At 37.1% G+C, this 13,752-nt stretch overlaps 2 protein-coding genes across 5 annotated transcripts in view; both read left to right on the forward strand.

The window, feature by feature from the left end:
• LOC131353742 (transcription factor HIVEP3) overlaps window positions 1-5,068 on the forward strand; it is a 63,590-nt gene extending 58,522 nt beyond the window's left edge. For all 4 annotated transcript variants that reach the window (XM_058390817.1, XM_058390811.1, XM_058390801.1 and 1 more), the window contains 4 exons: window positions 253-428; window positions 612-713; window positions 2,108-2,727; window positions 3,409-5,068. In XM_058390817.1, the coding sequence (XP_058246800.1) occupies window positions 253-428; window positions 612-713; window positions 2,108-2,727; window positions 3,409-4,182 (1,672 nt within the window). In that variant the 3' untranslated portion in view covers window positions 4,183-5,068. The remainder of the gene's footprint in view (window positions 1-252; window positions 429-611; window positions 714-2,107; window positions 2,728-3,408) is intronic.
• Window positions 5,069-9,549: 4,481 nt separating this feature from the next.
• LOC131356452 (endothelin-2) lies at window positions 9,550-13,249 on the forward strand. Its single transcript, XM_058395507.1, has 5 exons — window positions 9,550-10,237; window positions 10,975-11,116; window positions 11,736-11,849; window positions 12,426-12,596; window positions 12,687-13,249. The coding sequence occupies exons 1-5, from the start codon at window positions 10,180-10,182 to the stop codon at window positions 12,775-12,777; spliced, it is 576 nt and encodes a 191-aa protein (XP_058251490.1). The 5' UTR covers window positions 9,550-10,179; the 3' UTR covers window positions 12,778-13,249.
• The last annotated feature ends 503 nt before the right edge of the window (window positions 13,250-13,752 follow it).

The raw sequence follows: 13,752 nt of genomic DNA on the forward strand, positions 1-13,752 counted from the left end.
TGATGACAAAGAGCTACAAACAGAGGCAAGCTTTAGTAATAGCCAGATGCCTAGCTTATGAAAATATGCCAATGTAAAGCAAGGACAAACATGTTTTTTTTTTCTTCTGCTGCCGGCAGAATGGCGTTTATAGAAAATTAAGGGAAATTACTTGATACCATGCCATTGTTTAATAAAATATTTAGATGATTATTTATTAAAATCCCTGTTTAAAGAGTAAACATTTTTGTGTCTGTCTCTGTCTCTCTTCAGGTATAAGTCTAATGAAGAGTATGTATATGTGAGAGGAAGAGGGAGGGGGAAGTATGTGTGTAGTGAGTGCGGGATCCGCTGTAAAAAGCCGAGCATGCTGAAGAAACACATCCGCACTCACACAGATATCCGTCCCTACATCTGTAAGCACTGCAACTTTGCCTTCAAAACTAAAGGTGAGTAACCCAGCTTTTATGACACTCTACCTACTACTCAACAGATCATAACCACAAACCTTCATGTAAAAGAATAAAAAATCCATAATGCATTACTGCTCTTTGTTAGTGATCCTTTCATATAACCTTTCATACTTAATTCAATTGTGAAAATTGCTCCTCTATTAATTTCCTTCCTGACAGGGAACCTCACTAAACACATGAAATCGAAGGCACATGGTAAGAAATGTCTGGAGAAGGGCGTGTCTGAATCATCTGTAGATGAGCTGGACACTGACGAACCAGGTAGGATGTTCAGATACACCGGTCCACTCTGATCCACAAAGATCCTTAATGAATGACCTTGGAGTATGAATGGAGTATAGACTGATGTATGATTAGTGTCTCAACCTGAAAACAGCAGACATCTGTGATGGCCATTAAACAAATTTTATTAATCAGATGTTTTTATTTTTTGAATCCAATGCTTACCCATTCGGAGTAGCTGTGTAACAACTAAAAATGTATATAATTAAGCAGAGACTTGTGTGTGTGTGTGTGTGTGTATATATATATATATATATATATATATATATATATACATACATATGTATATATATATATATATATATATATATATACATACATATGTATATTGTGGAAAAGTTATTCAGGAAACTCAGATCACTATCAAGGTGAAGTATCTTACAGTAGCCTAAAGTTAAGTGACTTTAACCTCAGCACTGTAGTGTAGTGCATGTCTTGGAATTATATACAAAGTATGCCGTAAAAATAAGAGGACACACCATCTGTTTACTGTTCTGAGCATCTGTGGATTCTTCAGCTTGCCTAAGTGAAGTGTTTAGAGTGAAAAGTCACTCTGAAACATTACTGTCATTGGTAGGGTTCCATTTTTATTTGGATATCTTGGGTTTTGTATCAGAATTGAATAAATATTTTTAAGTAACATATAAAGTATGTTTACAGATATACATTTAATTACCTGTACCCATGACAAATTATTGATATTATTGTTAGTAATAATAGTAGTAGTAGTAGTATATTTCTTTTTACAAAAGAAAGTACAAAGCTTTTATTTTACAACCATAGGCACTTCAAGAGTTTTTGCATCATGTATGTGAAATGTTCGTCCTTGATAGGAACTGTAGATGAATTTTATCATTCAGTTTCTCGTTGTCCAAACCTTGAAGATCACGTGCACCGTTAATGCAGTGATAAATGTTGTCGTGCTTTCTTGGGCACTCAAGCACAGTTCGCTCAGGATTTGTGAAGGCCAGTTGAAATTGACTGGTCTGCCATAAAGAGAAGCTCTCTAATCTGGCCTCCAATTTCTATTGGTATGCTGTATATAGAACTGAAAATAAAAGCCACCCATCTCTTTCTCCCTGCCAGACTGAGGAGTGCCAAGGGCACTATATTCAAGCTTATGCTATTCAGCAGGCTTTAAATACTCCATGAATGGAGTAGGCACGACACAGTTATTTGTACATGCTTACTTGAGTAATTAATGAACGCTTATTGTCTGACTGTATGAGGGTTTTTTTTTGTAACATAGCTGCAATGGTCTGTCTGATAGCTGCCTGACCCCTGGACAAATGCAGTGTATATTTGCTAGTATGTTTACTTTGAATTTCAAATGTACACCTTTGTATTAACCTAACGCCTTTTGTGTCTGTCAGGGACCAGTGAGGGGCAAGTATATGAGTCAGAGGATCAAGAGGAGCACCAGTTCTCTGATATTGAAGACTCTGAAGATGAGGATGATGATGATAACGAAGAAGAAGAAGAGGAGTTCTCCTCCCATGATGACGCTCCTTCGTCCTGCTCTACAGATACCCACCAGTCAGACAGTGGTCCAGGCTCACAGACAGGTCGCTCAAGCCTTACAGTTTCAGAAAAAGAAGAAAGAGAAAAGCAGCTCTCTCCTGTCCAAGCGTGGAGGAGTGGACACGCTATATCTCCAGACACCAAGAGGGCACTCTTCTCCTCTAAGGCCTGGGAGCATTCTCCACAAACCTTCTCGCCTACTAGTGAAGGCTCGCCTCTCCGGAGTGTGTCACCCAGGCTGGAACTGTCGTCTCCCTGTCGACATCTTTCCCCATCCCCTGAAAGAGGACCATCTCCTCTTACAGCATCCCCGCTCAGGTCTTTCTCCCCACTGCGGCCTCTTTCTCCTGCCCGCTACAGGAGCTCCAGAGCACGACTCTCTCCAACCCCATTCAAAACACAACACAGAGCCCACAGCTCTCCTGGGTACTTCCACTGGGAACCAAGCACTAAGCCTAGAGAAAGCCAGCAGGTGAGTCTCATGAACACTTATTAGGGATGCTTGTGACTTTTCTAATAATCACATCATTTATATTGTTTGCATTTTTACAATATAACTCTATACTATAATGAGCACAATGCCATTATCTAATATCACCCAAAAACGGATAGATTCTTTTCAGAGTCTGGTTCCTCTCGAGATTTATTCGTCATCTAAGAAGCATTTTCTTGTCCCTGCCGCCTCTGGCTTTCTCATTACAGATCTAGAGCCAGATTTCTGTTGGGCTGCTTTGTGATCATGTTGATTGTAAAGTGCTCTACAAATACAAAAATGAATTCAATAAAAATGTCGTAAAATATCAGCAGTCAGAGATAGATGGTTCTTTTGTCTTGCACATTTGGTTGACCATATAAACCATCTGCTGGTTTGTTAATTCTGTAGTGGAATTTTGGATCTCCTGACATTGCAGTTCTTGAAATGAAATCTGAGCTGTGGTTAGACATGTCTTAATTACACTGTTGTTTTTCTTTTTCAGTTCTCATAATGTAGCCTTGTAAAATCTTTAAGTGATCAGCGGTATAATTTGTAAGCAAGCAGAAACTGAGTGATGGTAGAAGCTAGTCTGGAATAAATAAGATTCACAAATGTTAAAAACAAAAAAAAAAGTGTTGGAAGTTTGATTGTACAGCATTCACATGTCTCCCTCTACAGGAGAGGCCTAGTACACCCAGTACCGCACAGACTTCACAGAGGTTGAGCCCTCCACATGCCAGCCTGGTGCCCTCTGCCCTACACTTCCCTCACAGTGACCCGCCTACCCATGTACCAGCCCCATCAAGAACTATGGACCGCATGTTCAGCCACCTCCCCTTGCATTCACAGCAGCAGGCCCGCATGCCTTACCACATGATCCCAATAGGAGGAATCCAGATGGTACAGCTGAGGCCCAGATCCTGCCCCAAACTGGAGCGAGCTTCCTCTTCCACCCAATCCCCAATCTCTCCCAAAGAGGAGTTTACGTTCTCCCTAAGCAAAAGCTCATGGAGCACACCATGGAACGTGCAATCTGAAACAAGCCAGAGTGTCAGTGGGACACATACCCTGGAACAGGAATCCAGGCCATTAGGGCTGCACTGTCCTGCTACAAGCTCCACAACAGCCAAATCTTCTCCACCATTTGACTCCGGTAAGCAAAACAAGAAAAAAAATAGTAAACAATATGGCAGCTCATGGCCCTCCAAGACTCATACCATTGTTCCCGAGAGATCTCAAGAAGAGGGCCAAGATACCCTTGAAGGAGACAAGAGGAGCTCTGCAGGCTCTGAGAAGGGATCCAGGGTCTCCTTGCCCAGAAAGAGTGAACAATCAGAGCCAGAGGAGCCCAAGGAAGGCCAGTCCAAAAATGACCCAGTTTCAGAAGGGACTGCCGAAGAGAAATCTGTCCACTCAGATCAGAGCCAGGATAGCAACCCAGACAGCACTTAATAGCCTTGGGGCTTAATCTCAAAATCAATTGATTTATTATTATTCTTTTTGTTTTGTAATGCTACATTTTTATACAACTTTTCAATACTGTTGGTATCTTGGTATATGTTTGTTTTTGCAATATTCAAGATTGAAATACGATGCACTTTCCCGTTGGACAAAACAATGTTTCTGTAAAAACCGATCAGTTCTGTCCCTGAGTATTTACTGACATTACATTCAATCCTAATGTATCTATTTAAATGTCTATGTAAAATACTTCTTAATATTAACGATGATTATAAACATTTATAAATGACCAAGTTGAATACTTAAACCAAGAGTAATTCCAATATCTTGTCCCTTGTTCCAGTATTACTCAAAATATAGTTGTGTGCCTTTCCTGTGAGGATTTCTTGCTCGAAGTGTAAAGATGAAAGGTTGTGAATTCTTTTATAAATATATGATTTGTGTTTCAGTTGGTATTTGTACAATAGAGTTTTTCTAAACGCAAGTCAGGGTAAAAGAAAGCAGTTTGTACTGAAGTCCGAGATGGAGTGCAAAGGATTTGCAATGAAATTGCACTGAAGTCATATTTTTTATATTGATAACAAGATATGCTATGCTATTGTGTATAGATAAGAGGTTTATGATCCATATTTATTGCCATTTGAAAATATGGAAAACGTTTTGTTTAGTTTTGACAATTTTTTTTAATGAAATTTTTATTCTTTACAAATTTCGTTGACGTATATTTCTGTTACGTTCTGAAGACTTGAATTAAAGAAACTGGACAGGGTGATGGGAAAGTTGGTCAACAGCTATGGGATTGGATGTATCAAGAGCCTTCCAAAATTTGTCACAGGTATGTATTATTCCTGAACCAATAAAGGTGCACCAGGAATTACTGAACATATCTTATTGTCAGATTTTTAGGTGTCAACACCAAGCCCTGTAAGGCCTTAGCACTGCAGAGCTGTCTCTTCTTCTAAACCATCATATTCCATATGGTTTCTGTGTGTGTAGACCTGACACCCCTGTATTGCACAGATCCTGTGTTTCATTAGTTCTCTCTCTCTGTCTCTCTCTCTCTCTTGCTTTTATTCTTAACACTCCACTGTAATGCATTTATTTTTCCCTATTAATTTTCTATTAGAGTTTTGAGCAACCCACTACCATCCCTTAATTAGATATCCTACCTACAGTATATTTAATGGTCATGTATGTTTTTTATATATATATATATTATATATATATATATATATATATATATATATATATATATATATATATATATATATATATATATATATATATATATATATATATATATATATAAATAAATAAATATAAATATAACTTTGTTTATGGTTTAGGACAGGTTTGTTTCATACTAATGGGTTTCAGGATACAACCTTAAGGCCAAAGAGGATTCAAAACAACTCGGAATTAAAAATATTGCAGAGCACAAATCCTCAAAAAACACACTGCTGCTACTGCTAAAGAAGAAGGTAAATAGAGACACAGAGAAGGCCTCTGAATGAAGACTCGTATTAAGCTTCAGGCTCTGTCTAGAGTTTGCAACAACTTTGTTACCAAGTCCCTGAATGTCCAGCAAAAAAAATGTGGCATGAGATGCCAAGAATAAAAATTCAATTTAGGTTGAAAATTTTAAAGCACTATGTTTGGGGCACCCTACTGTACTTTTGAGAAGTAATTGTCTAATTTTCTCGTCGTTTTGTAAGCCTTCGAAAAAGACTTGTTTTAAGAATTGACCCTGGAGCAATTTGCCCAAATTTGCAGAGTGAGTGTACATATGGGTAGACTTGGAAAGACTTGACATTGTAATTGTTGCCAAAGTTTGCACCTAATAAAAAAAAATTACATTATAAAAAAGATGTTTTCAATTTCACTAATAGGGGCCGAATCGTTCTGACTGTAGCATCATCTGTCAAGGATAACCATGTGTGTAAATTAAAGTTATGTTATAAAAGTATGAGAATAAGGTACTTAACAGTTTAATTATAAAATTGATATAAATAGTTTAACACCGTGAATACAACTGGGACTAAATAATAATACTAAGAAGTGTAACAGTGGGTCAGATGCGATTCAGTTTTGAATTTGCTCCAGCTACAATATACATGGATCATATAGACAGGTGACATATTAAAGAAAGAGAAAAAAACAACTTAATGTGTTGTAAGCTGTTGAATCACTACAAGCCAGAACAAGTCTCTGGAACAGTACAAGAGGAATAAACACCATTCATTCCTTCAGCTGGTCTTTTGCTGAATGCTGTTTAATACTTCTTTCCAAAATCTACTATAGGTGTTCAACTGGATTGAGATCTGGTGAGTGTGAGTGATGTAACGTATAATTTCCATCATTTTCATAATCATTAAAACATTCTATAAGCCCTTGTGCTCCGTTTGCAATTTGAATCAATCTGGATCATATTTCTGGACCCACACCCAGTCTAATTCACTGGGTGGAAAAAGAAAAAACTTCTCTCAATGATAAGACCAGTCCTAAATACATCATGATTTATTCCTTTATTCCAGAAGGTGCAGCACAAGATAAAAATGTTGCTGTTTTTAATAATTACATTATAACTAAGGTATTGCTGGTGTTGCTCATGAAATTTTGTGTCATTGAGTCATAGATCACAGCAAGGACAACCGAAATTAAGAAGGCTGATTCAGCAAAAACCTTTTGAAGTATATTAATATCATAATAATATTAATATGTTTGAAATTGTTAAATATCTTATAGAAATGTATATTTTCTAGATTTCTGGTAAAGGTAAATACTATGGATTTGATATAATGTAGATCTCCTCAGCGGTACTCATCTTCGAAAAGTATAACATGAGATGATTTGCCAGAATACAGACATTTTCATTTGACTCCTAAATGTCTCTTAAACAAGTTATGCAACAGTCCAGTGTTCTCAGTGTTCCCCTGCAGGTCTCCTTTTTTTTGGAATAACAAAAGGCCAGACAAAATGAGCAAAAAAAGGTGGTAGAGAAAGCATCACCAGTAGTCTATTTTTAAAAAGCTATGCTCTGGAAGAGTGAGGAGGAGGATATGAGAGTGATTATGCTGTTAGCTGATATTTGGGAGTCTTAGGGAGGTCACAATTAAAAATAAATAAAGCTCTTAGGAAAAAGGCAGCACCACAGGAGAAGTTCATGACTAAAATACACTTCTTAGTCACGTCTGATCTTTATGATTAATCAACTGCATCTGTATCTATAGGGTAAGAAATGTAACCTCAGAATTCCTTTAATTAATACTTTGCCTTTTTGCATTTGTAACATCTTATGCCGCTGCATTATGCAACGCTTCATATTAAAATGTATAGATTCTCATATAACTTAGACACCTTATCAAACGAGGTGGTAGTGTTGGTTCATTAAAACGTTATTTCAGCCATATTGCTGTGAGAATCCGCTGCTGCTGCTGGTGAAAAGGAATGAAGAGGAGGGAGCACAGGAATTCAGATGATTTCCAAGGAATAAGTGCTAGTTCCACTGGTTACATTTTCCGCTCTGAGCTCTTTAAAGTAGCACACTGCTAACTTTGCGAGACCGGATTCACTGTAAGAAAATATCCGGCTCACTGTCTAATTTATCTCCTCAGCAATTTTACATATTGAGTGAAAAAATTTGCAAGCTAAAGAGCACTAGAGATATCAGAATGGCATTCAAAAGCGACCTTTTTCTCTTTCACCGTTGATCACTGCTGCTAATTAATGCTATGATATACTTTAAATCTAGCCCTAACCTGATTCTCAGCAACTAAAAGGAAATATTTTGTCTCAGATGAGGTCTTTACAAATAAATGCTGCAGTTTTTGTAAAAATAAATAAATAATATATAAATTAATTAATTAAAAAAAAAAATATATATATATATATTAGTGTCCCTCTGAGGACATAAAAAGGTCAGACATTTGGTTCACCAAGACATAAAAACACATACTTTTACTGTCATACTGTCGCATGTTATGGCACAGCAATAAGACTACAATCTTATACTTCTCGGTGTTGCGTTAAACACCTGTCCAAAATCCACATTAAATATTAGATAAGAACTGCAGGGTTAAATATGCTTTTTGTTCTAACAATTTTTCTGTTTGAGTGAGGATTAAGATGTTAAAACCTTAGTCTAAGGTCCTGACACTTAGAGACCCTTGGTAGCTTATTCTATCAATAACCAGTCCTATGCTTCATATGCTAAATGACTGCAAGCTTATGTTCTAAAGAAGCAGGAATCATACCTCCTTCAACAGTAAATCCTGTTCAATTGATGATGGGGTGTGAGTCCTGTTTAGTTGGAATGAAAACTTGCAGCCCTCTGACCTCATTATAATTCCTGTAAGAACAGCTGTAGAACTTTTAAGAGATTCTACTAAAGCCAATCTTTCTGAACCATCTTGGAACTTTTGACTCATGTAAATATCACAGTTTCAAGTCACATATTAATCATTTTATCAGTCGGGACTACCAGGTTAATGGCTAGCTCTATTTCCTTATCCGGGTGGTTTCCATTCTGTCATCAACTCTGAGTAACGTGCCTCAATCTCTCATTCCTCTTCATATTACGAGTGATAAAATCACACTAATCTCTGTCTGTGTGGGGGGGATTACTGCCTCACTTCATTTGCATCTAAGTGCCAGCTTTTGACTCCCACATGGACTGCAGTGAAGCTATTGTGTGTCCCCGCTGGAAAAGTGCAGTCAATGGACACTGTGTCCTCATCCCACGCTAGGTGGCTACATTTGCAAACTCTCCCTGGCTGACATCTGGCTGACACAGCACGTGTGTTTTATCTAGGTGTGGGCTGCAATCAGCCATCATGGAAGTCCATAATTAATGCTGTCATTTTTGAAGGCACCAAGAAGTCATTTTTGATCAAAACTGTTTGTTGTACTCTAATGTCTGAGTCATTATTGCATTCTACTTTGACATAGCTAGAGAAATGACACTGGATTGTGACTGTTAGTCAGATAAAACATATTGTTTCTGTATTTTATTACTCACTACCGGCTCAATTCACTGTTTTGTTTTTCTCACCAGGGACATTATTGTTTAGTTCAAGCATTTTATTTCTATTTAATACCATGTCAAGAATCTTCTACGTTTATGAACCACTGACTAACATAATAAAGGATTGCTTTTATCTCTACAACACAGTACCATGCATGGAGTATGTGAAGATGCTTTATTCTAAAACATACAGTATTTCACACAAGGACAGGGTATCTAATAGTTTATGCAGGCTTTCTAAAAGGCAAACCACAGTAACCAAATCCATTCTGTAACATCCAAAATGCAACATTTTATCTCCTGTAATATGTTATGATAATGTTATCTCCCATTATCAAAATCAGATTCCTGCTGGAGGGCACAGGAAGCTAATACTAATGCTTTGCACTCCATCCACCTACACCACAATGCAGATGTGCTCAAATCTTCCAAATGTTCCTGTGGTTATCCTGCTTTCCATGAGGTTGCTTTGTCCTAACAGAATTTATGCAAAACAACAAATCTAGAGATATCCTTCCATTTTTCCTTGTCACCGTCATCCTTCCTCCACCTATTCCATTTCGGACGATCCGTATCCGTTAGCTATGATTTTAGCATCTACACCTATAATTCGATGTACAAAGTTTTACTGTAAGCCTTCAGCAGGAAGTACAGGCTGGTACGTAACACCATCTTTTTATGATGATATTCCTGTTTTCCTCCTAACCCATGAGCTAGTGACCTCCACATGTAAAGGGCAGCCAAGATTCCTGGAATGTTGGAGGCAACGAGGATGGAGCTGGAGTTGTGTAATAGTGAGAACTAAAAGGGGAGGGGACAGATCTGGGATACCATGAGAAGCAGTGATTATAAGTGTGGCCAAACAGGATGCAGCAACACACAACCACCTGCAGCTGAACGTGGATCGATCCTACTGCTTCAGTTCACTGGGTCCTTCTTGACTTCACAGCTAAATTTGGAAAGCAATGGCACTCTACAGCTTCATCATCTTCTCTATTAGCTGGTCTGCAGTCCTGCATGAAGGTAAAAAGAAAAACTATTTTACTGATTTTAATTCAAACATTATGTTCTGCTTAACTGAACAATTTCCAAAGACCTGGATTTAACTTAGAAAGTAAGAGATAGATATTAGTATGAAGGCTTTGAATGGATTTTGTCTTTCAGAAAGACTGCATCAACTTGGTATATGCTTATTTGTCACTAGATTTTATTTACTTTTTTGATAATATAGTAGTGAATTAACCTGGGTAAGTAAGATAACGTTTGTTGTAAAACATTTTGATGACTTTATTTGCAGATAAAACATTACAACTCTCATTGAGGTTACAGATAAAGCTGACGTTTATTGCATGATTCAGCATAGCTGCAAGTTTTTTTAACACTGCAAACCTTTGAGTTTGAGACTGTGATATTTTCAGCAACAACTTAACTCTTTTACCTAGAGAATATGAAAATATTCTATTGATTTTTCTCCCAATTTTCTGTAAAATAAACTTCAGCAAATTCCAACAATGATAAAGTCAGACATGGAAAATTTCCCAAACACAGATTTAGTCCAATTTACTTGTCTAAATCATCCTGTCATTGGAGCTCTCCAGGATTAATTCCATGATTATTTAAGATAACATACTTTTAAAAATCCAGATGTAATAGATCATGTAATAAATCAGACCTCAGGGTGTTTTTTCACTGCTGTGTTTTAGATGAGTTTGGTGTGTAGTACTGTGTTTGGTTAAAAGGTTCCCAATGTGTTCTTCTAGGGTTTGGTTTGTCTGTGAAAAACCAGTCTGCTGAAAATGTCCCACAAAGACATCGCACCAAACGATGCTCTTGCATTAACCAGGTGGACTCAGAATGCTACTACTTCTGCCATCTGGACATCATCTGGGTGAACACACCAGGGTGAGCAGAAATACACACAAGCACATGTCTTAAGTTCAGTTTAATTTAGTGACTTAGCTGTAAGGCAAACTTCTACAATGATATCCTTTGTAATTTTATAGCTCAAAGATTGAGCTCAAAGGTTGTTTTGGGAAGATGTCTTTAAAGTGAGATCTGTTTAATGTTTTTCATTAGCAAATCATCATATTGTATATTAAAGTAAATTGAATTAAATCATGTAGAGCCAATGCAATATGAGAGAGTATAAAAACTCAAATTCATGCTTGAATAAACAAGAAAACAATGGCATACTGTGTGTGGAAGATCTAAAAATATTTCACTTACTTACAGTCTATTGAATCTGCTATGTCCATTAATTTGTCCATCAACATTAACATCACAAGCTTTCAATGAAGTGGAATTAATCTTATTCTGAAAATAAGTGACCTATTGTAAAAACATATTGCAGTACTTCCCAAAAAAGTATCTGCTTTTATTTAGCCAGTGCCATATATTAGTTAAAATTTATTCAGACATAAAGCCAGTTCATTCAGGAAAAGCAACACAGTTTTGTTGTGAAATGAAATGCTCTCCATTGAAAAATAGATAATGGTTGATTAGTTGGTTTTCCTGTCTGTAGTAAGACCACTGTATATGGGCTGGGGAGTCCACTGGCCAGACGCCGCAGATCTACAGGCCGCTGCTTATGTGCCAATCCTGCTGACCAAACCTGTAACGCCTTCTGCTTCCACAGGTGAGACAAATACTCTTATACACACACACACACACACACGCACACACACACACTTGCATACGCAAAGCGAGTTTTATAGAAAACACACCCATAAAACTAGTAACCACAGATAAAGCCAGATGATATATTTAATATTGATCTGTTTGCCATCCTTTTGAGAATGAAATCATTGTAGAACTTTCCTATACATGTACTTAGTTAGTTAGTTAGTTAGTTAGTTAGTTAGTTGGTTAGTTGTAATATGGTTAGTGTTAACATGCATATTATTAGTACAGCATTAGCACAGCATTATAAAAAAAAATACTGATTGGAATCATGAAAATACTACATACTGATGAATATATGATGGGCAGAAAAATATTAGTTCTAAGATCAATATTTTCATGAGGCACCTTACTGGAAAGAGACCATGTAAGAGACTGCTCTGGTAAATTTAGCCTTAATCCGATTTCTAATATCTGAAATGGAACAAATGTTAGATATGATCATCTTTTCTTTTTTCTAAATTTCAGTACTGTCTTGTTCTTTCTTTAGTTTTCTTGTTTTTAGCCTAATCAGGATTCACTTTCTCTTTAGCTCAAAGAACACTGCTATCCCACAGAGGAGCTTCTCTGAACTGCGCCAGGAAAAATCTGAGCTTAATTCAGACCTCCATGTTGCCGTGGAAAACCTAAACAATGCTGTTTCAGGAATAGAGGCTACTGATGGGGAGAATAATGCTCATGTTAAGTTTCTGACATTCCTCAGGTTAGTCTACAGTACATTAGTGTCTGTGCATCTAATGTTGACTCTGCATCATGTTGTTCTGGTGTACATCATATTTTTTTGCATTCACAGGAACTTTCTGAGAGCTAAATCCAGGGCCATGAAGATGGCAGATTCTGCCAGGCAAAAAAGTTTGAGGGCACATAAACAAGGCCCCAGGTAAAGGTTTCATGGGGACAGTATTGCGGAGATCGAGCACTTGAACAAAACACAACCCCGTGGAATGTGGGGTAGAAGCATGAAGAAGATGTCAGATACAGAAGGCGCATCCTAGGAGACTGCAAAAGGCTGGAAATATCAGAACTGGAGATGAGATGATGAGGGTCAAGCCTTTAAGTCATGTAGAAAGGTTTAGATACAAAGAAGTAGACAGGCAAGTGATGAAGAAGGTCACTGTGGATAAAAAGTCTGAAGAAGGTGGTTGCTCTCAGCTGATAGCAGGGAAGTTTGGTCCTTCCTACAATCCTGTAATGCAAACAGATAAGTGATGACAACATTTATTTTGAGTTTGGAGTGGAACAACAACTTTTCTTGATACTATCACTGTTAAATCAGTATAGAGAGAGAGAGTCATTGCACAGAATTAAGAGATGAAGACTCTCAAGTTAGAAACAAATAATATGTGAAATCTACTATTAACTGCAGGGAGCTAAAAAGGCCATATGTCTTGAAACAGCCTACATTTGTATAAAACCTATAAATCATAATATTGACTATAGCCTGGAAATGTTGCATAATGACTTTATGGCCCACTTGTTGAAATGAGATCTTTTTGTTCATCATATAAATTATCTGTTTGATATTTATAATGGCCACTGCTTATAATCTGTGTTTCCCTAAGACACATTAGCTATAATGTAGGATGATAGATTATAGATAATTATTTCTTTGTAAATATCAATTAAAGCATTTTAGATAGCTTGTGACATAGACTTGGCAAGAAACTGAGCTGAAACACTAGATAAGAAAGCGGACAACATCTGCATTGGCTGCAATGATCATGCCTGCACTTTATAACGTGTGTCTAATGAGGCACATGTAATTCAGACCATATTTACTTCACTTCCTTAGATGGTATAGATGTACATCTTCTTTCTAAGAATGTACTCAGACTGTTTATTTTTCTTTTATAGTTATG

This window comes from Hemibagrus wyckioides, linkage group LG01 (assembly GCF_019097595.1).
Source record: "Hemibagrus wyckioides isolate EC202008001 linkage group LG01, SWU_Hwy_1.0, whole genome shotgun sequence".
In the NCBI taxonomy this organism is placed as follows: Eukaryota; Metazoa; Chordata; class Actinopteri; order Siluriformes; family Bagridae; genus Hemibagrus; species Hemibagrus wyckioides.

Excerpts from the sequence above, each read along its gene's own strand:
- LOC131356452 (XM_058395507.1), top strand. The coding sequence starts at position 10,180 with ATGGCACTCTACAGCTTCATCATCTTCTCTATTAGCTGGTCTGCAGTC. Across the intron at positions 11,117-11,735 it reads ATCTGGGTGAACACACCAGG|TAAGACCACTGTATATGGGC; the intron begins GTGAGCAGAAAT and ends TCCTGTCTGTAG. Across the intron at positions 12,597-12,686 it reads AAGTTTCTGACATTCCTCAG|GAACTTTCTGAGAGCTAAAT; the intron begins GTTAGTCTACAG and ends TTGCATTCACAG.